The following is a 26,699-nucleotide window of genomic DNA, read 5'->3' on the forward strand; positions in this document are numbered from 1 at the left end:
TCTACTTTTGTTTCTGACTTACGGCATCTGCAGTTCTTTCGGTTTTTATTTAGCCAGTGTTATGTTGGGCCTGGTTGTTTAGACCACTGACCACTTGGCCACAACAGGACAGGTGTAGAATTGTTATTTTCCTTTGTGGGAGAGTCCAGGACCAGGGGAATTATCTCAGAATAATGAGTCACACATTTAAGACAGGAACAAGGAGGAATTTCTTCTCTCAGAGGGTTGTGAATCTGTGGAATTCTTTACCACAGAGGGCTTTTTAGGCTGGTTCATTAAAGGCTTCCAAGGCTGAAATAGATTTTTAATTGGTGGTTGAATCAGGGTTATGGAGAAAAGGCAGGTAAAATGGAGTTGAGGATTATCAGATCAGTATGGTCACTGCACGGCGAAGTAGAATCAATGGCTGAATGGTCTTCCCACAATGCTCAGTAACTATAACCTTTGCTGTATTCAGTGCCTTCAGCTGCTTCTTGATAGCTGAGAGTGTGGCTATGCATGATTAGATTACTTACAGTATGGAAACAGGCCCTTTGCCCAAAAAGTCCACATCGACCCACCAAAGCACACCCACCCAGACCCTTACCCCTGCACATAACACTATGGGCAATTTAGCATGGCCAATTCACCTAACCTGCACATTTTTGGACTGTGGGAGGAAACTGGAGCACGCAGAGGAAACCCACGCAGACACGGGGAGAATGTGCAAACTCCACACAGTCAGTCACCTGGGGTGGGACTTGAACCCGGGTCTCTGGTGCTGTGAGGCAGCAGTGCTAACCACTGTGCCACCGTGCTGCCACAAATGTTGCAGCTTTATTAATTTTCTTGGAGTCTGGAGGTAATAAAATTGTTTTTCCCTTCATTCAAAAGAAAACCTTTTAATTGATTCTTTGCCGATACAGTAGATGTCAGATCAACGCATTCTTATTGTGGAGAGCTATAGCTAAATAGAACATAAATCATTGTTGTGACCAACCAAGGATGTTAAAAGCGGGGAACTATTTTATCCCTCCTCATTTGGTCATAAAACTTCAATATTAGACTGACTATTTTATAGTTGCCAGATTGAACACTTCCATTTTGTTGTACATTCTTTGTCATTTCTTGATGGTAATGGTAGAGTGGGGATACACCAGTCATGATGTTGCCAATTGTGATTCAATACAATTATGCTGCTGATAGCACCATAATAACATGGACACCTGTTAGAATTGTTTAAGATCTACCATATTTAGCTTTCTCACATAGACAAAACAATCATGCTTTTACCTGCAGATGCCACTACCGTGTTATATCTTTTGGAACCTACAAGTTCAAAATAATTAATTTAACTCAAATTCTAGAATTTCATCCAGTGTGGTTCCTTCAAATTTCCATATGACGAATAGATTATTTCCTGATGAAGGGCTTTTGCCCAAAATGTGGATTTTCCTGCTCCTCAGATGCTGCCTGACCTGCTGCGCTTTTCTAGCACCACTCTAATCTGACTCTGATCTCCAACATTGCAGTCCTCACTTTCGCCGAATAAATTATTATGTTGTTTTTTTGTTACGTAGCATGACTGCAGGGCAGCAGTGATGTACTCACCTCATTATTTCCAAGATCTTTACGAAACATGTAATGATACAAAGATATTATATTGGGGCTATTAACCTTCAAGCACTGAAAATAAAGAGAAGAACCAATTCAAAATTAACTTTCTCAAGCAGTTTAGAAGCTTACAGAAGATAGAGACTTTTTAAATTAGAATTTTTTAGAAAAAATGAAAAGAAGCTTGCAAGGGATATTTGGAGTGTGTTTTTTTGCAGGCAAAGGGACCTCTGAAAAGTGGGAGGCCTTTAAAAGTGAGATAGCTAGAGTTCAAAGTCAATATGTTCCTGTAAGGAACAAGGTCGGCTGGAATAGAGAACCCTGGATGACAAGAGATATTGTGGTTTTGACCAGAACAAAGGAGGCTGTGCTCAGGTACAGGCAGCTGGGTCAAGGGAATCCCTGGAGGTATATAGTGGATACAGGAATTTACTGAAGAAGGAAATCAGGAGGGCACAAAGGGGGCACAAGATAGTTTGGCTGAGAGGATAAGGCTGAATCCAAAAAAGTTCTTTAAGTATATTAAAAGGAAAAAGAATAACTAGAGAGAGAACAGGACCCCTCAAGGACCAAGATGGACATGTGTGTGTGGAACTGCAGGAGATGGGTGAGGTCCTCAATGAATATTTCTCCTCGATGTTTACAGTGGAGAAAGACATGAAGACTTGGGAACTTGGGGTAATTAGTGGTCATATTACTGTCGAGATGGTGTCGGACATATTAGCATGAATGAAGGTGGACATATCTCCTGGTTCTGACCAAATCTATTCAAGGACATTGCAAAAGACTAGAGAAGAAATTGCCAGGGTCTTGGCTGATATTTTTGCATCATCATTAGTCACAGGTGAGGTCCCAAAGACTGAAGGGTAGCAAATGTTGTGTCATTATTCAAGAAGGGCTGCAAAGAAAAGCCTGGGAACTAAAGGCCCGTAAGCCTAATATCTGTGGTATTAAGTTATTTAAGAAGATTTCGAGATATGCATTTAGAAAGACAGGGTTTGATTACGAGTAGTCAACATGGCTTTGTGCGTGGGAGATCATGTCTCACAAATGTATTAAGAGTTCTTTGATGAAGTGACCAGGAAGGTTGATGAGAGCAGGAGTATTTGGATATCAGTAAGGCCTTTGATAAAGTTCCACATAGTAGCTGTTCTGGAAAGTTAGATTGCATAGAATCCAGGGAGAGCTGGCAAATTGGTTACAAAATTGGCTTGATGGTAGAAAGCAGAGGGTGGTAGGATGCTTGTCGGACTGGAGACCTGTGACTTATGGAGTGTCTCAGGGATTGGTGCTGGGGCCATTGTTGTTTGTTATCTATAGCAATGATTTGGATAAGAATGTATACGGCATGATTAGCAAGTTTGCTGATGACACTTCATTAGGCGGTATCGTGGACAGTGAGGAAGGATGTCAGAAATTGCAACAGGACCTTGATCAGCTGGGGAGGTGGGCTGAGAAATGGCAAAAAGAGTTTAATATAAATAAGTGTGAGGCCTTGCATTTTGGAAAGTCAAATCAAGGTAGGAATTTCATTGTGAATGGTAGGGCCTTAAGGAGTGTAGTAGAACAGGAGAACCTTGGAATTTTCTGAAAGAGGATTCACAGGTAGAAGGGCAGTGAAGGCGGCTTTTGGCACAATGGCCTTCATCAGTCAGGGCACTGAGTATCGAATTATGTCGCAGTTGTACAGAGTGTTGGTAAGGCTGCACTTGGAGTATTGTGTTCAGTTTTGGTCACCTTGCTACAGAAAGAATGTTATTAAACTGGAAACAGCGTAGAAGAAATTTACAAGGATGTTGCCAGGACTCAACAATCTTGAGTGAAAGTAATAGGTTGAACAAGCTATGACTTTTTCTATAGAGTGTAGGAGACTGAAGGGTGGGGTGGGGTGGGAATCTTGTAGAAGTTTATAAGATCATGAGAAGCATGGACAGGGTGAATGCATTCAGTCTTTTTCACAGGATTGGAGAATCGAGTACTCGAGGGCATCAGTTTAAGGTTAGGGGGGAAAGAATAAATGGGAACCAGAGGGCCAATTGTTTGACACAGAGGGTGGTACACATATGAAATGACCCACCAGCAGAGTTGTTAAGGTGGGTATATTAAGAACATTTAAAAGGCATTTGGACAAGCGTAGTGTAGATGGTAATTTTGACAGGCATGGACCAATTTGTGCCAAAGGGCAAGTCTCCGCGCTGTAGGACTGTATGACTCTATAAGCATTTTGACAGACGTAATTATGGTAATTTGGACTGCACAACCTCAAAGTGAAAGAATCAGAGTGGACAACATCTCATTTTCCGCTTGGAGATCCTGCAACTTTTAGGACTCGATATAAAGTAATTGTTATAGAGCCAGACCGCCGCATCCCTCACGCTGTAGGCTCAATCATGTGCTTTCAGCACAGACAAACCATTTTCACCTTCTTCTGCTCCCCCTTATCAGTTTTTCTTCCTCTCTGGCAGACTGTCATCCAACCCTTTTTCTCAACTTTACTGCTCTCTTTCTGGGGTCCATCTCACTCCTTCCCCCTCAGCATTTATTCTACATTACTCCCTTTCCTACCTATCTGTTCTGAAGAAGGATAACTGGACTCGAAATGTTGAGTTTGCTTTCTCTCCTGATGCTGCAAGACCTGCTGAGTTCCACCAGCGAATCTTACAACTCTGATGAACAGTTGTCTAGACTCGAAACGTGAGCTTGCTTTTTCTCCACTTTGACCCACTATGAGCGCCGGCATTTTTGTTTTGTTCTCAGTTCCTCCAGCAATATCTGTGTGGGTCTCAGAGTGCAAAGTGAAAGGCGAAGAGGTGATATTTTAGAGGGATTTCTTGGTAGAGGGAGTGTGAGAGTACATTAACTGGAGTGGAAAGGTTCCTGCTATGAATAGTACTCAAAGTAGACAAGCGGGACTCCGGAACAAAACAGCAGGCAGGAGGCTGGTGGAACACAGCAGGCAGGAGGAACACGGCGGGTAGTTGCCTGTAGTCTGTGCTGTGAATGAGTGTGACTGATGATCTGGGCAATGCTGCCTACAGCTCGCGCTCCCTCAGACGTGACCCGTGCTGCCCCGGAAGTGTTCGGGGTGGATGGGGTCAGAGGTCACAGTTTCAGTTAGGATCCGCTCGAGCCGGCTCCGCGGACCCGGGCCTGTTCCTAAAGGCCGAGCCCCACCTGCCGGTTCTCAGGCCGCGGTCTGCACCCACCTTCATCAGGGCAGGCGCCGAGCCGCTCCCTCTGTCCATGCAGCGTCAGGGTGAGTAACCGCGGGGGGGGAGAGGAGAGGCTCCTCCCGCCGGCAGCGCCGGTAACCCCCGCTCACACCGACTGTACCCCCCCACACCGACTGTACCCCCCCTCACACCGACTGTACCCCCCCTCACACCGACTGTACCCCCCCTCACACCGACTGTACCCCCCCACACCGACTGTACCCCCCCTCACACCGACTGTACCCCCCCTCACACCGACTGTACCCCCCCTCACACCGACTGTACCCCCCCTCACACCGACTGTACCCCCCCCACACCGACTGTACCCCCCCCACACCGACTGTACCCCCCCTCACACCGACTGTACCCCCCCTCACACCGACTGTACCCCCCCCACACCGACTGTACCCCCCCACACCGACTGTACCCCCCCTCACACCGACTGTACCCCCCTCACACCGACTGTACCCCCCTCACACCGACTGTACCCCCCCTCACACCGACTGTACCCCCCCTCACACCGACTGTACCCCCCCTCACACCGACTGTACCCCCCCTCACACCGACTGTACCCTCCCCTCACACCGACTGTACCCCCCCTCACACCGACTGTATCCCGCTCTCACGGACTCTACCCCCTCACACCGACTGTACCCCCCACACCGACTGTAGCCTGCTCACACCGACTGTGCCCCCCACCGACTGTACCCCCCTCCACACCGACTGTACCCTCCACACCGACTGTACCCCCGCTCACACCGACTGTACCCCCGCTCACACCGACTGTACCCCCACCACACCGACTGTACCCCCCCCTCACACCGACTGTACCCCCCCTCACACCGACTGTATCCCGCTCTTACGGACTCTACCCCCTCACACCGACTGTACCCCCCACACCGACTGTAGCCTGCTCACACCGACTGTGCCCCCCCACCGACTGTACCCCCCTCCACACCGACTGTACCCCCCACACCGACTGTAGCCTGCTCACACCGACTGTACCCCCCTCACACCGGCTGAACCCCCCCACTGCCACCGACTGAACCACCCCCCGCTGACACTGACAGTGTACCCCCCCACCCCGACTGTACCCCCCCCACCCCGACAGTACCCCCGCTCACCCCGACAGTACCCCCGCTCACCCCGACAGTACCCCCGCCCAGTGTCTGTGTAAATCCGGGAGAAAGTGAAGAATACAGATGCTGGAGATCAGAGCTTAAAAATGTGTTGCTGGAAAAGCGCAGCAGGTCAGGCAGCATCTAATGAGCAGGAGAATCGATGTTTTAGGTATAAGCCCTTCTTCAGGATGAGGGGGTTGTGCCAAGCAGGCTAAGATAAAAGGTAGGGTGGAGGGACTTGGGGGAGGGGCGTTGGGAATGCGATAGGTGGAAGGAGGTCAAGGTGAGGGTGATAGGCCGGAGACGGGGTGGGGGCGGAGAGGTCGGCAAGAAGATTGCAGGTCAAGAAGGCGGTGCTGAGTCCGAGGGTTGGGACTGAGATCAGGTGGGGGGAGGGGAAATGAGGAAGTTGGAGAAATCTGCATTCATCCCGTGTGGTTGAAGGGTTCCTCCACTCCCACCGCTCCAACCCCAACCTCACCATCAAACCAGCAGACAAGGAAGGTGTGGTGGTAGTTTGCCGCACCGATCTTTACATTGCTGAGGCTCAACGCCAGATTGCGGACACCTCCTCCTACTGCCCCCTTGACCATGACCCCACCTCCCACCACGAAACCATCATCTCCCAGACCATCCATAACCTCATCACCTCAGGGTATCTCCCATCTACTGCCTCTAACTTCATAGTTACACAACCCTGCACCACCTGTTTCTACCTCCAGTCCAAAATCCACAAACCTGACTGCCCCGGCCGATCCATTGTCTCAGCCTGCTCCTGCCCCACCAAACTCATCTCTGCATTCCTCGACACAGTCCTATCCCTCTTAGTCCAAGAACTTCCCACCTACGTTCGGGACACAACCCATGCCCTCCACCTCCTCCATGATTTTCGCTTCCCTGGCCCCCAACGCCTTATCTTCACCATGGACATCCAGTCTCTATATATCTCCATCCCCCATCACGAAGGCCTCTAAGCCCTCAGCTTCTTCCTTTCCCGCTGACCCAAACAGTACCCTTCCACAGACACCCTCCTTCGATTGACTGAACTGGTCCTCACTCTGAACAACTTCTCTTTCCAATCCTCCCAGTTCCTCCAAACCAAAGGAGTAGCCATGGGCACCTGCAAGAGCCCCAGCTATGCCTGCTTCTTCGTCGGATATGTGGAACAGTCCATCTTCCACAGCTACACTGGCACCATCCCCACCTTTTCTTCCGCTACATCGATGACTGTATCGGCGCTACCTCGTGCTCCCACGAGGAGGTTGAACAGTTCACCCACTTTACCAACACCTTCCACCCCGACCTCAAATTTACCTGGACCGGCTCAGACTCCTCCCTCCCCTTCCTAGACCTCTCCATTTCTACCTCGGGCGACTGACTCAACATGGATATTTACTATAAACTGACCGACTCCCACAGCTACCTAGATTACACCTCCCACCCTGCCCCCTGTAAAAACGCCATCCCATGTTCCCAATTCCTTCGCCTCCGCCGCATCTGCTCCCAGGAGGGCCAATTCCAATACTGAAGAACCCAAATGGCCTCCTTCTTCAGAGATCGCAATTTCCCCTCGGACGTAGTTGACGATGCTCTCCACCGCATCTCTTCCACTTCCTGCTTCTCCGCTCTTGAACCTCGCCCCTCCAACCGCCACCAAGACAGAACCCCGCTGGTCCTCACCTACCTCCCCACCAACCTCCAGATACATCGTATCATCCTTCGTCATTTCCACCACCTCCAAACAGACCCCACCACTAAGGATATATTTCCCTCCCCTCCCCTATCAGCGTTCCAGAAAGGCCACTCCCTCCGCGACTCCCTCGTCAGGTCCACACCCCCCACCAACCCAACCTCTACTCCCGGCACCTTCCCCTGCAACCGCAAGAAATGCAAAGCCTGTGCCCACACCTCCCCCCGCACTTGCATCCGAGGGCCCCAAGGGATCTTTCCGTATCTTTCACAAATTCACCTGCACCTCCACACACATCATTTACTGCATCCGCTGCACCCGATGTGGCCTCCTCTACATCGGGGAGACAGGCCGCCTACTTGCGGAACGTTTCAGAGAACACCTCTGGGACACCCGCACCAACCAACCCAACCGCCCCGTGGCTGAACACTTTAACTCCCCCAAGGATATGCAGGTCCTTGGCCGCCTCCATCGCCAGACCCTGGCAACACGACGCCTGGAGGAAGAGCACCTCATTTTCCACCTAGGAACCCTCCAACCACATGAGATGAATGTAGATTTCTCCAGCTTCCTCATTTCCCCTCCCCCCACCTTATCTCAGTCCCAACCCTCGGACTCAGCACCGCCTTCTTGACCTGCAATCTTCTTCCCGACCTCTCCACCGCCACTCCCTCTCCAGCCTATCACCTTCACCTTAACCTCCTTCCACCTATCACATTCCCAACACCCCTCCTTCAAGTCCTTCCTCCCTACCCTTTATCTTAGCCTGCTTCCTTCCTCATTCCTGAAGAAGGGCTTATGCCCGAAACGTCAATTCTCCTGCTCCTTTGCTGCTGCCTGACCTGCTGCGCTGTTCCAGCTTTTAAGCCCTGTGTAAACCCCCTCGCACTGACTGTATCCCAGCCCAGTGTCTGTGTAAACCTGCTCACACTGACTGCACCCCAGCCCAGTGTCTGTGTAAACCCGCTCACACTGACTGCACCCCAGCCCAGTGTCTGTGTAAACCTGCTCACACTGACTGCACCCCAGCCCAGTGTCTGTGTAAACCCCCTTGCACTGACTGTACCCCAGCCCAGTGTCTGTGTAAACCCCCTTGCACTGACTGCACCCCAGCCCAGTGTCTGTGTAAACCCCCTTGCACTGACTGTATCCCAGCCCAGTGCCTGTGTAAACCCGCTCACACTGACTGCACCCCAGCCCAGTGCCTGTGTAAACCCGCTCACACTGACTGCACCCCAGCCCAGTGTCTGTGTAAACCCCCTTGCACTGACTGCAGCCCAGCCCAGTGTCTGTGTAAACCCCTTCGCACTGACTGCATCTTGTGTAAACCAGCTCACACTGACTGTACCCCAGTCCAGACTCTGTGTAAACATTTTTATCTCAAAAATATACTGTATTCATAAAGTATTTTGATCTGTATAATTGGTGGTGCCGTACATGCGTATACATTCAATTTCTTTACGTACAGAGATCAGAATTAATCATTCGTATATACAGGTCTGTACGTTTACTATCCATATGTTTAGCTGAGGCGTCAGCGGAGCCCACTTACTGCGTGGGCCCCCTATTCTTTGGTAGGCAGACGTTACAGGGTGGTCTTCCCCCACCACGCCTTGACGGTGGCTGCCCCAAGCTTCAGCATGTCCCTCAACACACTGTCCTGGACCATGGACTGTGCCAGTCTGCAACACTCACTCCGGGTCAGCTCATTCAGTTGGGAGATCAACAGGTTTCCAGTCTGTGTAAACCCCCACGCACTGACTGCATTCCAGCCCAGCGTCTGTGTAAACCCGCTCACACTGACTGCAGCCTAGCTCAGCGTCTGTGTAAACCCCCTCACACTGACTGCAGCCTAGCTCAGTGTCTGTTTAAACCCGCTCACACTGACTGCATTCCAGCCCAGCGCCTGTGTAAACCCGCTCACACTGACTGCATTCCAGCCCAGCGCCTGTGTAAACCCGCTCACACTGACTGCATTCCAGCCCAGCGCCTGTGTAAACCCGCTCACACTGACTGCAGCCTAGCTCAGCGTCTGTGTAAACCCCCTCACACTGACTGCAGCCTAGCTCAGCGTCTGTGTAAACCCCCTCACACTGACTGCAGCCTAGCTCAGTGTCTGTTTAAACCCACTCACACTGACTGCATCCCAGCCCAGTGTCTGTGTAAACCCGCTCACACTGACTGCATCCCAGCCCAGTGTCTGTGTAAACCCGCTCACACTGACTGCATCCCAGCCCAGTGTCTGTGTGAACCCGCTCACACTGACTGCATCCCAGCCCAGTCTGTGTAAACCGGCTCGCGCTGACCGAAACCCAGTCGCTTTAACCCCCCTCTCAATGACTACAGAACCATCTCTTTAAATCTGCTTCTGCTGACTGCAGCACACCACAGTTTCTGTAAACCTGCTCACACTGATTGCAGTGCTGTCCTGGCTCTGTAAACCCGCTCGCACTGTCTGCTGCACAGTCTCGTGTCTGTAAATTCGCTCACACTGACTGCAGCCTCTGTAAACCCACTCATGTTGATTGTAGCACAATGTCTGTAAACCCACTCATACTGCAGCATAGCCTCTGAAAACCCTCATGCACTACAGCATGCCTCACAGCTTCTTTTAACGTACTTTCACTGACTGCACTGCAGCATAAGCCTCTATCAAACTCATCTCACTGATGCACGACACACATTCTCTGTGAGCCCAGTTTCACTGACTGCGTTTTAAAACACAGACATGATAAGCACTGTCTCAGAGTGCACTGTACAGCACAGTGTACCCGCTTTAAATCCAGTCTGTCTGATGCAGTGCATTACGCTGTGCACCCGATTTAAACCCAATCTCAGTAAACTAGTTTAGCCCACTGACCTTCACTACAGTCTCACTAACACTGCTACAAAATTCAATGGTAACACTACTTGCTTCATTTATTCCATTGCACATTGCTCATCACAGTCTCACATGAGTAAACCTAGCCTTTAACAGTTGTACACGATTTAACCTCACTTACTGTTCCACCCAACCACTAACAAGCTACCCTCTTGAACTCAGGCAGCACGATGGTTCAGTGGTTAGCACTGCTCGCTCACAGTGCCAGGGACTCTGGTTCAATTCCCACCTCAGGCGACTGTCTTTGTGAGTTTGCACGTTCTCCCCGTGTCTGCATGGGTTTCGTCCGGGTGCTCCAGTTCTCTCCCATGATCCAAAAATGTGCTAGTGAGGTGAATTTGCATGCTAAATTGCACACAGTGTTAGGTGCATTAGTCAGGGGTGAAATATAGGGGAATGGGTCCTGGTGGGTTACTCTTTGGAAGGTCGGTGTGGACTTGTTGGGCCAAAGGGCCTGTTCCCAATTAGGGAATTCCAAAAAACTCTGCCTTGACCCACCATGTAATCCCAGTGATTCAGAACTTCCTTCGTTACTGTCAGCTGGGAACTTTTCATTTCATGCAATTTAAGAATATAAGATATGTTAGATTAAAGCAAATGAGTTGTACAAATACTACTGTGTGCAGCATTTGGCGTGGTTTCTCATTTTTCTTGTAAATGTTTCAGCAGTTTCAGCAAATTTAGTATGATGACTGTCAGTTGTCTTGAGGATTTCCTGATTTCTGAAATCTTGAATATGGTTTAGAACACATTTATAACATGCACATTGCAAATTAGATCTTGATTGGAATTGGGGAAAAAAAAGTTGAAAGCAGGGGACAAAATTATGCCATTTTCGTTGTATACATTATTTGTTAGGAAGTCATGCAAGTTGATCCTTAAACGGTCAGAATTTTTAATGGAAGGTATTTATGTGGGTTAAGAATCTCAAGGTTTACGTAAAGATTTGTAGCTCAGGTGCTGGTTGCCATAGTTGTGGGAATGTTCGCCGAGCTGGGAGGTTGATTTGTAGACGTTTCATCCTCTGTCTCGATGGCTCTGGAGCCTCCTGTGGAGCGTTTCTCTACTGTGTCTATGTGCTTGTTGGTGGAGTCTGTGGATGAGTGACATGCTTCTAGAAATGCTTCTAGAAATTCTGAGTATCCTCTGTTTAGCTTGTTCTGTGATTGTTATGTTGTCCCATCAAATTTGAGGTCCTTGTCATCTGTGTGTATGGCTGCTAGGGCTAACTGGTCATGGTGTTTAGTGACCAGTTGGTGTTCATGGATGTGGATTGCTTGTTTGTCCCATATAGTGTTCTGTCCAGTCTTTGCATGGAATCTTGTAAATTGTGTTTGTCTTGCACATGTTGGGTATTGGGTCTTTCGTTCTGGTGAGTTGTTATCTGAGCATGCCTGTTGGTTTATGGACTGTCATGAATCAGATTGGTTGGAGAAGTCTGGCTGTCAGTTCCAGGATGTATTTTATATAAGGTAGCATAGGTAGTGAGTTAGGTTGTGGCATGTCCTCGTCGCGTTGTTTGTCTGTTAGGCATCTGCAGATGAAGTTGCATTCCTAATGAAGACTCTGTAGAGGTGTCATAAACCTAGATCCAATACACCGGCCGTTACAACGAACAACCGGAAGCAGCAAGAACAGAACCAAACAAAATCCAGAAGAAACAGTGCAGCAGCGCTTCACAGGAGGTTCCAAAGCACTGAAGATATCACCAAGACAGGGGATGAATGTCTGCAAATCAACTTTCCAACTCAGCGAACATACCCAGAACTATGGGTTAAGAAATTGTTTCCCTCCTATTTGTTAAGTAGCTATAAGATATATGAGATTACTGATACCTCCCCTAAGTATATCGATCAAGTGTACTAATATCCCTTCAATTATGTAACAATTTTTCACATCTGTTTTATGTGATACCGCTGTCAATATAGATACGTTCCTTATTATCTGCCCTAGGTTATGCAAGATTTTGACATTTAGATTAGATTAGATTAGATTAGACTTACAGTGTGGAAACAGGCCCTTCGACCCAACAAGTCCACACCGACCCGCCGAAGCGAAACCCACCCATACCCCTACATTTACCCCTTACCTAACACTACGGGCAATTTAGCATGGCCAATTCACCTGACCCGCACATCTTTGGACTGTGGGAGGAAACCGGAGCACCCGGAGGAAACCCACGCAGACACGGGGAGAACGTGCAAACTCCACACAGTCAGTCGCCTGAGTCGGGAATTGAACCCGGGTCTCAGGCGCTGTGAGGCAGCAGTGCTAACCACTGTGCCACCGTGCCGCCCATTTATCCAAGGGAAATTTGTGCATTCTTTACAGAGAAAAGGTGACAATAAAAGTTACACATAACTAGTTTGAGGAAGAAAAAGCTAAATTGGATATGTTCCTCTTTTTAATCTTACTGTGCTCTAAGAACCTGTGGAAAAATCTAAAGATAGAAAGATTTAGCATATATATAGATAACCTTATCATGTGCCCAGATATTACAAAATGCTTCACATTCAACTTAATATTTTTGACATGTAGACCCTTATTATTTGGATAAAACTATTGGTGAAACATAAAGTAACTGCATTTTGCAGCAGTTATAAGGAAAATAGAAACATTGGGCAATAATTAGCTATGCTGTAATGTTATGCTTTTCATTTTCAGTAATGGCTTACCATTAATAGTTGTAAGCTAGGCATTAGCTGTTTTGATTTGTTCAGAGAAAGGCTGACATTTTTGTTGCTGATTTGAATCCTTCAAAGCAAAATCTTTTAAGTGGTTTTCTGCTGCATACACTTCAAACATTTTGTTTATGGAAGGTGGAGTAACATATCTAGCAGCAACTTCATATATTGAAATAGTTTTCTTCGGAATCTGGTGGATGTTTTGATTCAACTCATTTTCGTTTTTGCCTCCAATTGAGATGGTTAGTAATGGGAATAATTTTCTTCCTCAGTTTTCTCTTCTGAAAGTGTCAATGTACACTATAGTTACAGGTTCAGGGAGTCAGGCAATCTTTGTGTGGTCAGACTAAAAACAACAAATGCTGGAGATCACAGCCAATCAAATAGCATCTATGGAGAGAGAGAGAGAGAGAGAAAAAGAGAAAAAAAACAGTTTGCGTCTTGATGACTGTTCACTATGAAGAGTCATCTCGACTTGAAAGATTAGCTTTCTCTCTCTCGCCCACCCCCTCCCCCTCAGCAATAGCACAATTAGCAGTTAGTAACTTCAAAACCATTTTATGCAGCTTTAGCAAAATTGTCAATTTGCAGCCGAGAAGCCATTTTGTCATGTTCTTTGAATCGAGAAGCCATTTTATTGCCGCCTAAGTTATTAAGAGCATCTGTTAAGTGGTTGCTCCTGACAAGAACTAGTCACCTTGGCCTGTATTCAGGTTTCAGATTCTCACCCCAGCTCCCCTCCCCTCTTCCTCCTTAAAGATTAAGCAACTGGCATTATACAATGAATGTTCTTAACCTTGTCAACTGGCTTCACATAATGAATGCTTTACAACTTGTTAATTGACTGTACATAATATATGCTTTTTCTTAAATGGCTTTACATAAGGATTGCTTTTTCACCTCATCAACCCCATACCCTTGCCTCCAGCACCTGATTGTTTACTGCAAGTTCTTATCTGGTCCAAGTCATGCTAGCTGAGCCTTTGTCTCACACAACCCAAAACTTGACTCTTTTATGCTCATACCTTATACACTTTCTCACCCTAACCCTGTCATGAGTGGGTGGGTTGACTATTATCTTGTTGTCAAACCCTTGAATTCCTTCCCTAAACCTCTGTCTGTGTCTCTCGCTCTATCTCTGTTCTGATGGAACAATTTGCATTTTCAGCCAATATTTTAGTCACCTGTTCTAATATGTCACTTGATTTTTGTCAAGTTTTGCCTGACTTGGCTTCTGTGAAATTTTCCTACTTTGAAAGTATTACTAAAATGCTAGTTATTGTTGTAATTGTTTCCTTACTCATTGGAAGCCCTTTTTAAAAAATTCACTCTTTCCTATTTAAGTTAAAGGAAGATGGGAAAGGGCAAGTTGGCATGCTGTAATGTTCATATCTAGGATGTGTGTTTGAATTCATACTGAACCGTTCAGCTATAAATTGAGTCTGGCTACTGGCTCCAACAATAATATTAAAAAATGAATTTGATTGTTGGATTAAATTTTTCAACTATACCTAAAAAATCCATGCATTTTTTGGTTTGAGTAAATCAGAACAACAGCTCAAAAGCTTACTGAACTGGATTGTATTCGTAACAGAAAGCTACAAAAACAGATGTGAGTAAAATAAGTAAGCCAACTTTGAATGGAAAAACAATGCATTTCCATTTTGTGAAGTACCATTTTGGAAGCTTTTTTTTGATTAGCTAATACTATTATTATATTATTGGTAATGATATTGCTGAGATAGTTGGAACTTGCCTTTCCAAAGTGTCTACATTCTTATGTTCATGTAATTGGTCTATTGTTGAGGGCTCCAAACCTAACAAATGTCTTGTTTGAGATTCATTAAGGATCATGCAATTTATTGCAGTAAAGTTCAAGAGTGAGGAAAAATCTTATGTTCAGAGTTCCTTACACCATAGGTTCAAATTATGGTACTTGCTCAGATGTCAGGCAACTCTCCCCTGTGGAAGAAAAAGATGAACAGAGTGATTTCCTTTTACAAGATGAAAGGCAGGAGCTGGCCTGTCATCTCATTGTCTAGAGAAAATTACGATGAATTAGAATTTGGCCCTCAGACTATAAGGGCAAAATAAGTCATAGGCCATTCAACAACCTCTATACCTTAGAGCATTCTGTTCATAGAATCCCGACAGTGCGGAAAGAGGCCATTAGCCCATTGTTCCACCCAGATCCAGTCCCCCTACATTATACTTGTAACCCTCCATTTACCCTGACTAATTCAATAACCTGCACATCCTTGGACACTATGAGCAATTTAGCAAACCCTGCACTTCTTTGGACTGTGGGAGGAAACTTGAGCACCCAGTGGAAACCCATGCAGACATGAAGAGAACGTGCAAATTCCACACAGATAGCTGCCCAAGGTTGGAATCAAACCTGGATCCCTAGTGTTGTGAGGCATCAGTGCTAACCACTGTGTCAATGTTGATGATGACAAGTCTGTATGGTAATTTCATTTATCTGCCTTCACTTTGTGGTCCCTGACTCAGTGCATTGTGTTTTCTGATGTCCCTAAAAATAAATACACCACCACTGTCTCTCCCCTCCCAGGATTCAAAACCCACTCACACATTCTCCTCACTCACCCATATCCCTCGATCCTTTCCCACTTAAAAGAGCCCAACTTACCAGGAAATGATTGCCATTGATCTACTTTATGGTGCTGCTTGTGAACTATTGCTGTCAGTCTCCATCTGCAGCGTGACTTGGATGACATTTGGAATTGTGATGACAAGTGACAAGTGCCAGACAATCTCAGTTTCTATTTAAAAAAAATTAAATGATATTACCCCATTATAAATACTCAGGGTTACCAGGGATCAGAAACTGAACTGAATCAGCTAGTGAAGTACAGTGACTATAAAAGTAGGTCAAAGGTTAGGGCTTCTGCACTGACTAACTCACGTCCCTCATCAAAACTTGTCCACCATCAACAAGGTGCGAGTCATGATATGTACCAAGATGTGATACTCTACACTTATCTGGATCAGTGCAGCTCAAACAGCACTCAATAAGTTGGATACTATTCATGACAAAGTATGCTATTTGATTGGCACCTAATCATAGAGATGTACAGCACGGAAACAGTCCCTTCGGTCCAACTCGTCCATCCCAACCAGATATCCTAACCCAATCTAGTCCCGCCTGCCAGCACCTGGCCTAATATCCCTCAAAACCCTTCCTATTCATATACCCATCTGGGTGCCTTTTTAAATGTTGCAGTTGTACTAGCTTCTACCACGTCCTCTGGCAGCCCATTCCACACATGCACCACCCTCTGCATAAAAAAGTTGCGCATTAGGTGTCTCTTATATCTTTCCCCTCTTACCCTAAACCTATGATCCCCAATTCTGGACTGCCCCACCCAAGGGAAAAAACCTTGTCTCTTTACTTTATCCATGCCCCTCATGATATTGTAAACCTCTATAAGGTCACTCCTCAGCCTCCGATGCTCCAGGAAAAAGCCCTAGCCTAGTTAACTTCTCCCTATAGCTCAAATTCTCCAAAATGCGTCACTTTAAACATTTTCACACTCTTATTGATGCACAGCAGTACCATTGTGTACCATATACAAGAACTAGTGCAGAAATTAATCAGGGCTGATTCAGTGTGACCTTACAACCTACTTCATCTGTCACATAGGGGAAGACTACCTCCAAGTCTTACACTTTACTGACATAAACCTATATCACCGATCATTTGTTGTTGCTGGGTCGCAATCGTATAACACCCTCCCATTGTGACATTGTAGATATACCAATATCACGTGGACTCCAGTGATTCAAGAAAACAACTCTGTCACTTCTTGTAAGCAATTAGGATGGGCAGCAAATTTTGACATAAACATCAGTGCCCACATGCCTTGGAATGCTTATTAGAGAACAAATGCAAATTTCATAGTAACTTCCAAAAGAGAATTTGAGAAATATTTGTAATGGAAATAATTGCAGAAACAAACATAGGGATCGCGAGAGAAACTCCACAGGTTTGACAACATGTGGAGAGAGAAACAGTTAACCTTTTGAGTCTGGAATGAGCATTCTTCAGAAGAGTTCGAAGTTCCAGGAATCTCTCTTATTTCTTTCAGCTTTCCACCAGCTGCAATATTTTGCCTTTATTCATATAAAATTGGAGGTCTATGGGAAAGGGCAGGGCAGTGGAACGTTGGTTCTGACAAAAAAATACTGGCTACTTGGGTCAAATAAAACACTGTTACTTTTAATTTTTGTATTTTTGTCTTCTATCATTTGCAGTTTTTATTTCCACAGGAATAGTGTTTGACATTTGAATACATTATATGCTACAAATTGTACGGATGTAGGAAGTGACATAAGCCAATTAGTGAAGCAGAACCTGGAAAGGTCCAAAATAGTTGAATTGTTTTGATCTTGTTTTCCAGATTCTGATGAACAGGAGAAAATAGCAGCAGGCAATATGGAAATTGATGATTCCTTGTACAGGTAAGAGAAGAACAAACTATATTTTGATGTAAGTAAACTAATAATGGCTATGTTTCCATCAGGTACATTATGCTTTTGGACTTCACACTTTGTGCCATTGGGTTTCAGTTAGCTAGATCCTCACAACGTCTTGATATTTTATCTAGTTGATACCTTTTATGCTTGAATCCATTGAACCAGTGTTTTTTGCTTCATATAGTAATCACAGCTTGAATCCTGCTTGCTTTTTAAAATTTCTAAAGAGGTAGTGCAGACAGTTATTTCCTTTTCCAATGTCCAGCTTCAATTTAGCTCAATGAATACTGATAAAAATTTAAATCTTGAATGTACTTAGTCTTTGCAATTCAGCCTCTCAGCTGAATTACATTTATAGCTATTGAGGTATTTTAGAGCAAAACTTAAAAGCACACTTTAGCTAAACTCAAAAGACCTCTGACAAAGGGATTATTTTGTAAAGTTATGTACATGGCACTTAGTTGATATTAGTTGACAACATCACGCATTTGTCATATAGTTTTCATGTTATTTTCAGTTAACATTGTCCTGTCATCTTATTATAGACTTGTTTTGTTATAGATTTTCTCGTCCAGTATATTCACAGAGAAGCATATTCCAATGTGTTTCTTTTAAGCAAATTTCTTTCGGTGTGAGGGTTGGAGGTGTTGGATTATTTGAGTTTTTGGCAAATCCTGATTTATAGTCCTAGGGCTGTAGTATTTGTGATTACACTCCAAATCTTACCTTGGTCTAGTATTTAGACTTGTGAACTTCGCTCCTGCTGAGGAAATCATCTCCATTTTCTTTGGAGGTAGGAGGAGGTGGAATTTGAGTAATTGGAGAGGTGAGTATAGGGAAGATTTTTGAAAGATAAATCAAAAGTCATTTTTACGTTTATCTTCACTCGTGTAAAAAGCAAAATATTAATGGGGTGAAAAACTGGGCGTGTAATAAACGGTTACCAGGAGACTAAATCACTGGCCTTTATCTTTTGATTCAATAAGGTGACAGGTTAATAGTTTAATTGGTTTGAAGCAAAAAAGAACAACTGAATACTGAGAGTTTGGGTGGGTGTAGGACACTGAGAGAAACTAATTTGGTTTATAATCCACACAATGCTGTAAAGTTCTTGCCAAAATGCTATAAAACCAAGGCTAGACATTAAGCCTGTTGTGCTATTCAATAACTGTTCTAATTCCATCTATTCCCTTGTCTGACAAAAAGTTTCATTAGTATGTAGGTTTGCTTGCTGAGCTGTAGGTTTGATATCCAGACGTTTCATTACCTGCCTAGGTAACATCATCAGTGGCGACCTCCAAGTGAAGTGAAGCTGTTGTCTCCTGCTTTCTATTTATATGTTTGTCCTGGATGGGGTTCCTGGGGTTTGTGGTGATGTCATTTCCTGTTCGTTTTATGAGGGGTTGATATATGGTATCTAGATCTATGTATTTGTTTATGGCATTGTGGTTGGAGTGCCAGGCCTCTAGGAATTCGCTGGCATGTCTTTGTTTAGCCTATCCCAGGATAGATGTGTTGTCCCAGTCGAAATGGTGTGTTTTTTTTCTTCTGTGTGTAGGGCTATGAGGGAGAGAGGGTCGTGTCTTTTTGTGGCTAGCTGATGTTCGTGTATCCTGGTGGCTAACTTTTTTCCTGTTTGTCCTACGTAGTGTTCGTGGCAGTCCTTGCATGGAATTTTGTGGACGACGTTTGTTTTGCCCATGGGTTGTACTGGGTCTTTTAAGTTTGTTAGATTTTGTTTGAGAGTTTGGTGGGTTTGTGTGCTACTAGGATTCCGAGGGGTCTTAGTAGTCTGGTTGTCATTTCTAAAACTTCTTTGATGTATGGTAAGGTGGTTAGGGTTTCTGGCTGTGTTTGGTCTGCTTGTTGTGGTTTGTTCTTGAGGAATCTGCAGACTGTATTTTTTGAATATCCGTTCATCTTGAATACATTGTAAAGGTGGTTCTTTGTTTATCGAAGTTCATCTGTGCTGCAGTGTGTAGAGCAGTGTGGAAAAGTTTCATTGTTCTCATTAATTCTTGATAAGGAGTTGAAAGGTTATCAGGAGTCAGTGGAAGTGTGGAGTTAACTTACAATCTGATCCTATTGAACAGGAGTAGGTCAGAGGGGGTGATTGGCTTCCTTCAGCATCTTATTCATGTGACACTGAACAGCATAGTTCTATTTTTGAATTCTTTCATGAAATGTGGGTATCACTGACCAGGCTAACATTTGTTATCCATGTTTAATCGTCCTTGAAGCGAGTGGTTTGAGCTGCCATTCCAGAGGTCAGACAAAAACCATCCACATTACTGAGGATCTAAAGTCACTTGTTGGCCAGAGCAGCTAAGGATGGCAGATTTCATTCCAAAATGGACAGTCAGGGAGCAGGTCAGGTTTTATAACAATAATGATAACTTCATGGTACCATTACTGAGACTAGTCCTAATTTAATTTTATGGTGGAATTTGAGCCAGTGTCCCCAGGGCATTGAGCCTAAGCCTCTATATTACCACTGAGTCAACAGTTCTCCTTGCAGAAACATTGTTCTGGACTCACTCACCTGAGTGAATTTTATCTTTGCCCAACCTATCAACTCCTTTAATAGTTCTAAAATACCCAGATTAGAACACCTCTTTGTCTTTTACACTCAAGAGGATATAAACTGAGTTCTCTGCAACTCATTCTCATAACTTTGTACTTTTAGCCTTGGTATAATTCTGGTGAACCTGTGTCATGTCTCCCATACCAATGTTATCTAACGCTGAATCGTGTATTCTGAATGGAGTCCAGTCATAACCTTATATACTTGCAATGTAACTTCCATTCTTGTAATCCATTCTTGAGAGAAAATTAGAAGGGAACACTTTACTAAAAGCTGAAATAGTGATAAAGCTAGAAGAGTCCTCTGTATTTGGAGTGTGAAATTTAATTCCTGGAGATATGGCAGGGGGAAGAGAGAAGGGATGTGACCTTCTGGTTGCAGGTTAATTTGATGATTAAATATGTATTAACATAAAACAGGCTCATTGCTCATGTGATAGATATAGAGCTCAATAAGCCAAAGTTGGCAAGAGTTCTACACATTGTTCTGTCAACAGAATGTTGTTTTTAAAAACTGTAGTTAAATAAATGTTTCAAAATTCTGACTAAAGATTTTAAGATGGGTGATTACATTTTTATGATACACAGTAGTACCTGTGCTCTGAAAACGAGGATGAACGGACTGAAGAATGGACTTGTCTGTAGCTGAATGCCACAGGTTTTATGGTTCTGTAGATTCACTAAATTACCTTTTGTGGACCAGAGAATTTGATGTAATAGATCCCTGTTGTAGTTCATTGTGTATCTCAAGGAATTGATTGACTTGCATAAAGTGTGTCACTGAATAAATTATATATAGTTCACAGAGGGAATTAACTTAAATAATCTGTCCAGATTCATTCTCTGTGTCATTAATATAGATTTTATATATTAGAGCAAGTTATTGTTGCAATCTCTGTCCTAGAATGCATCATCCAAAGTATAATTTAACAGTTATGGTTAGCATAATACCCTGCTGTGTCCTGATATTTATTGTTATTGAGATTTGGCAGTTTTGTTCCTGCAAGTGTCAAAACAATTGTGTATTGTTTTGAAGATTTTTTTCTTTCTCACTACTTTTTTCCTTATCTTTCTTATTCATTGGCGGTTTTGTAACTAGCTAGGTCAGCATTTTTTGCTTATCCCTGATTGCCCTGACGAAGGTGTTGGTGAGCTGACTTCTTGAACTGCTGCAAATGATGTAGTGAGGTACACTCATTGTCCTACTGGGAAGAGAGTTTCAGGATTTTGATCCAGAAACAGTGATACAATTCCAAGTCAGCATAGTAAGTGGCTTGGAGGGGAGCTTGCAAGTGATTATGTTCCCATACATCTCTACTCTCCTCTTTCCAGATGATGAAGGTTACTGGTTTGGAAGGAACTTTGAATTGCTTGTAGTGAACACTACAGTGATGGCATTTTTGAGTTACAAGTTTGGAATGTTCAAGGCTCACTTCAAAGACATGAGTGTTCCCTCAGCCTGAATTTTGTGCTATGCTGTTGGAGGTAGTTGCTTTTGGATGGATTGAATTGAGATCCGTTCGCCCAGGTGGACGTATTAGATTTCAGAGGACCATTCAGAGAATAGCAGACAAGTTCTGTGATGTTTTGGAATATATATTTTTCAATCACTATCACAAAAACAGAAAAGGTTTAAATTATTCAACAGTCAGATGCCACTAGGTGCAGAGTTAACAGGTTGTTTACCTTTCAGATTAGCTATTCCTCATCAGTTTGCTTGTGGAATCATGTTGTATACAAATTGACTACATGTTTTCCTACTTTACAAGTGTAATTCTTTCCAAAGGACTTTATTAATTGTACCTTAGTCTTCAAAATAAAAGTTTCTCTTTTTTGAATAGAGATTGAGATTTCAGAAAATAGTTCAAACAAATGTCAGAAAATGTGGATTTTATGCATGTCCCCTTTAAAAAGTATGAATGAGAAGTATTTGTGAATTTATGTTACTGACTTGAAATAAATGCAGAGGGAAAGGAAATCTCTAAAAGTAGATGAGTAAATGCAAGCCAATCACTATCCCTTTTAACTGAAATAAATGCACGGAGAAGGAAATTGTGAAGGGTGCTGGAGATCAGCTTTCAAAGTCATGGTACAGAAGTCAACTTCAAGATTAAAGCCTGAATTTAAAAAAATACATTTCTATGTTATACACAGACTATACATTTATTTGGAGATTAGGGAATCTGTTAAATACATTAGATGTTAGTCATGTTCGAGTGGAGAATATTGATTTGTAACTTGGTTGTGTTCATATACATGGAGGCAGCTTGAGATCAACTGCAACTTTGCAGGGGGGGTCTTGTGGTACAATCATAATGACCATAACTCTAGGCTAGAAGGTCTACTTTCAAAATCTGAAGTCGCATGATACCAGGCTATAGTCTAACAGGTTCATTTGAAATTACAAGCTTTCAGAGAGCAGTCCCTTTGTCATGTGCTGAGAGCTTGTGATTTAAAAAAAACCTGTTGGGTTAAACCTGGTGTTGTGCGACTTCTGACTTTGTCCACTGGCACCTGCACATCAGGTCCACGTTCAAGACATACTTGCCATTGAAGTTTGTCATATTGTTAGAAGTTTTTTTTTTGAACGAACATTTATAACGATACACATGATATGTATATGCAGATACATATAATTTATTCTACTTTTGGAATGCACAGTGGACTAGCATACGTGACGACCAAGGTTCAGCTCCCTTGCACATTCTCAAAAGTTGTCACTCTTTGCCTGAGTTATAGGATAAATTTTATGACTCTTGTGGCAGTGGCTTACCTTTGGGCCAGAAAGTCTGGATTCAAATCCTGACTGCCTCGGAGATGTATCATGACACCACATTGATTGAAAATAATTTAAGTGAATGTTGAGGTGTCACTAAACTGAAATCCAGAGGCCCAGACTATTGCGCTGGGGCATAAAGTCACATTTCACCATGGCAGGTGCTAGGATTTATAGGGGCCTTGTGATGCAATGATTATGACTTTACCTTTAGACCAGAAGATCTGATTTCAAGTCCCACCTGCACTAGTGGTATGTCGTAAAATGTCCAAATGTGTGTCCATTATTTCTGTGAATTCTAGCAATTAGCTACCTGCCACCATTACATGTCTACCATGCCCAAAGACAGCAAGATCTGGGCAATAGGTCCGATAGGTCTCATTCACGCAGTATGTGCCAGACAGTGACAATTTTCAATAAGAGAATCTAACCATTGCTGCTTGACTTTCAGTTGCGTTAGCATTGCAGGCTCCCCCTCTATCAACCTTCTGTAGTTACAGTAGACCCAAAACTAAACTTGACCAGCCATATACATAGCAGGGCCGCAAAAGCAGGTCAGAGGCTAGGAATTAATTGACAAGTAACTCATGCCTCCCACTATCTGTCCACCTTGGACAAGGTACAAATCATGAATACGATAGAATGCTCTCCACTTGATTGTATGGGTGTAAATTTAACATTGTTCAAATGCTTGACCATCAAGGACAAAGCAACTTGCTTAACTGGCACTATGTCCACCACTTTGAATATTCCCTCGCTTCTCCACTGATGTGCAGAGATCGTAGTGTTCACCATCTACGCAATGCACTGCAGCAACTCAGTAAGGCTCCTTTGACAGCAACTTCCAAATCTGCAGCCTGTACTACCTATGCCTGCATAGCAGATGCATAGGAACCCCGTCACCCACAAATTCTCCTCCAAGGCATAGCGACACTCCAATATGATTTTAAAGAATTGTGGATGCTGTACATCTGAGGAAAAAACAGAAATTGTTGGAAACTCAGCAGATCTGGCAGCACTTGTGAAGAAAAAAAAGTTAATGTTTCAAGTCTAGTGACCCTTTGTTGGAACTTTGACATGCCATCCTGACTCAGAAGTATATCACTGAACCTTTACTGTCACTGGGTCAAAATGCTGGAACTCCTTTCCTAATGGCATTGCGGGTGTTCCTACACACCAAAGATTGCAGCAGTTCAAGAAGGCAGCTTGCCACCAAGTTTTCTAAAGCAGTTAGGAATAGGCAATAAGTGCTGGCCTAGCCAGCAATACACATATCCCATGAATAATTTTCTTTTAAGTAAGGGGTAAATGTAGGGGTATGGGTGGGTTGTGCTTCGGCGGGTCAGTGTGGACTTGTTGGGCCGAAGGGCCTGTTTCCACACTGTCAGTATCTAAAAGAAAAGTACATGGGGCAGCCCTAGGTCTCCTGCAACTTGTGGCATATTCTTGTGGCGTAGTACTCGTGTCCCAACCCTTATGCCAGGAGGTTTGAGTTCAAGTTCCTCCAACCACGGAGTTCTGTCATTCCATGTACAGGCAGGTTTTTCAACAATGATTACAAATGGGAAGGTTGAAATGAGGGGTGTGTTATTGGAAGTGTGTATTGTGCTTCTCCACGAATAAATATGTATATTGACTAAGGGTGTAAGTGTTCTATCTTCCATAGCGTAATAATCAAAGTTTTGGCAACAGATCAGTTTTTGCAGTGCTTCCTTGTTTCAGTTTATGGACATTTTTTTACTGGCATTATTTATTGATTAGATGTTGAATACGAATGGAAAAACTAGTTTATGTAAAGAGGCATTAAAACATTTTCCTGCTTATCATATTTTTTTTCCCTTTTCAATGCAGCCGACAGCGCTATGTCCTGGGGGACAATGCAATGTGCCAGATGGCACGGTCTCATGTTTTTCTAAGTGGAATCGGTGGATTAGGTATTGAAATTGGTAAGCCAAGTTTTTAACATCATTCAAAATGAGAATGGAATGTGATTTTAAAATGGTGCATCAGCATGTTTTAATCTATCCTTTCAGACTCAGGCAGTTATAAGCTGCCCTTTGCTTTAATTGCCCATTACTTTGCAAAGGCAGTCCATATAATTATTAAAGGTCTTGTAAAGTCAGTGTTCCTTAAAAATTTCCATGTAACCTCTTTCAATTGGAATTAATATTCTTAATTGTCAACCAGTGGCATCAAGAGGTGCTGCTTTAATAGTTTTTTTTAACATTGCTGTTGTACCAAGACAAAAAAGATCCCTACCATATCATGCTGTTATAAAAAAATCATTCCATCATTCATTAATATTACAGCCTCATTTGTTATATCCTCATGAAAACAGATGATTACTCATATATCTGAGACTCTGGTTTGATGCTGCCATCTGCTCTTTTGCCCTTACTTTACCATGGTTCTTATGTAGTAATCATTTTATTATCTAGATATTTTAGTTATCAAGATATCGATTTACTTAGAGTTCTTTGCCTCGCCTTTGGTACCTTTGTTCCCAATTAAATTTTGCTCACTGATTTCCTGTCACATGTCCTATTTTTGTGTTCTCAAATCCAAAAGGTGCAAATGTAAATATTTAGCTCGTTTCTCCCCATGTATCGCCACATTTGGGAGTCTGATCAGATCCTGCTTTCCTCTACCAAAATGGCTTATCACTCCATGATCGTCCTGGAATGCATACTTGACACCCATCTCCTGGGGTCATTTTCCCTGCTTTCTTTCCCCAACAATAAGCTAGTAGACATCTTTGTGTTTAAGTTTGAGATCATCCATTTAGTTGTCACTACTATCTTCCTCTTCCACTAAGCTTAACTTTTGAGAATTCTATTGTCTATACTGTAAGGCTATAAGCTTTCTGAAGTTTCTTGCCTCAGCAAAAAAGAAAGTTATTAAACTGAGCCACTAATTCCAATGTGTTTGTTTCCAGCAAAATAGCAACAGTGGAGCATAATTTGGGTTTCCAGCTTATCCATATCCCTGAAGGTTCCAGCACTTCAGATACATATCCAAGTGTTTTTTTTTAAATACCGTGAAAGTTTTTACCACTGCTTCAGGCAGTATGTTACAGATTCTCAAAACTCTTTGTTGAAAAGAAAGTCCTCCTCAATGTTCCTTTAATCCTTCTGCCGATTACTTTTAACCAATGCCTCCTGGTTATTGATCTCTCTGACAGGAGAAGCTTTTTCCTATGTGCTCTATATTGTCTGCCCATTGCTTTGAAAGTCTCAATTCATTCTTCTCAATATCCTCTATCCAATGAACACAATCTCAACCTATCTGGTCTTTACTCATAGCCAATATTTTCCTGCCCTGGCAATATCTTGTAAATCTTCTTGGTATCCTGCTTAGTGTAGTCACATCCATCCTGTAGTGAAGTGACTAGAATTGTATGCTGTCCACCGGCTGTGGCGAACCTGGTGTAAACTCCCTGCTGTTATATTTTGTAATTCAACTAATAAAATTAAGATATCCAAGTATCTTTATTAACTATTTTTTATTCCTATCCTCTTATCTTCAGGAACTCCATTTGGAACAGCCATTCATTCTGGCCACAAAATTTCTAGCCTCTACCCTTTACTTTCTGCCATGGAACTATATTTGGATCCAACTTGTCACCTAGCCATGGATTCTATAAGTTTTATATTTCTGAGCAG

General features: G+C 43.6%; 1 protein-coding gene across 1 annotated transcript in view; it reads left to right on the forward strand.

The window, feature by feature from the left end:
* Nucleotides 1-4,687: 4,687 nt before the first annotated feature.
* uba6 (ubiquitin like modifier activating enzyme 6) overlaps nucleotides 4,688-26,699 on the forward strand; it is a 116,671-nt gene continuing 94,659 nt past the window's right edge. Inside the window, exons 1-3 of the mRNA XM_060846327.1 lie at nucleotides 4,688-4,849; nucleotides 17,603-17,663; nucleotides 24,889-24,983. Of these exons, the coding sequence (XP_060702310.1) occupies nucleotides 4,837-4,849; nucleotides 17,603-17,663; nucleotides 24,889-24,983 (169 nt within the window). The 5' untranslated portion in view covers nucleotides 4,688-4,836. The remainder of the gene's footprint in view (nucleotides 4,850-17,602; nucleotides 17,664-24,888; nucleotides 24,984-26,699) is intronic.

Source organism: Hemiscyllium ocellatum, chromosome 2 (assembly GCF_020745735.1).
Source record: "Hemiscyllium ocellatum isolate sHemOce1 chromosome 2, sHemOce1.pat.X.cur, whole genome shotgun sequence".
Classification (NCBI taxonomy): Eukaryota; Metazoa; Chordata; class Chondrichthyes; order Orectolobiformes; family Hemiscylliidae; genus Hemiscyllium; species Hemiscyllium ocellatum.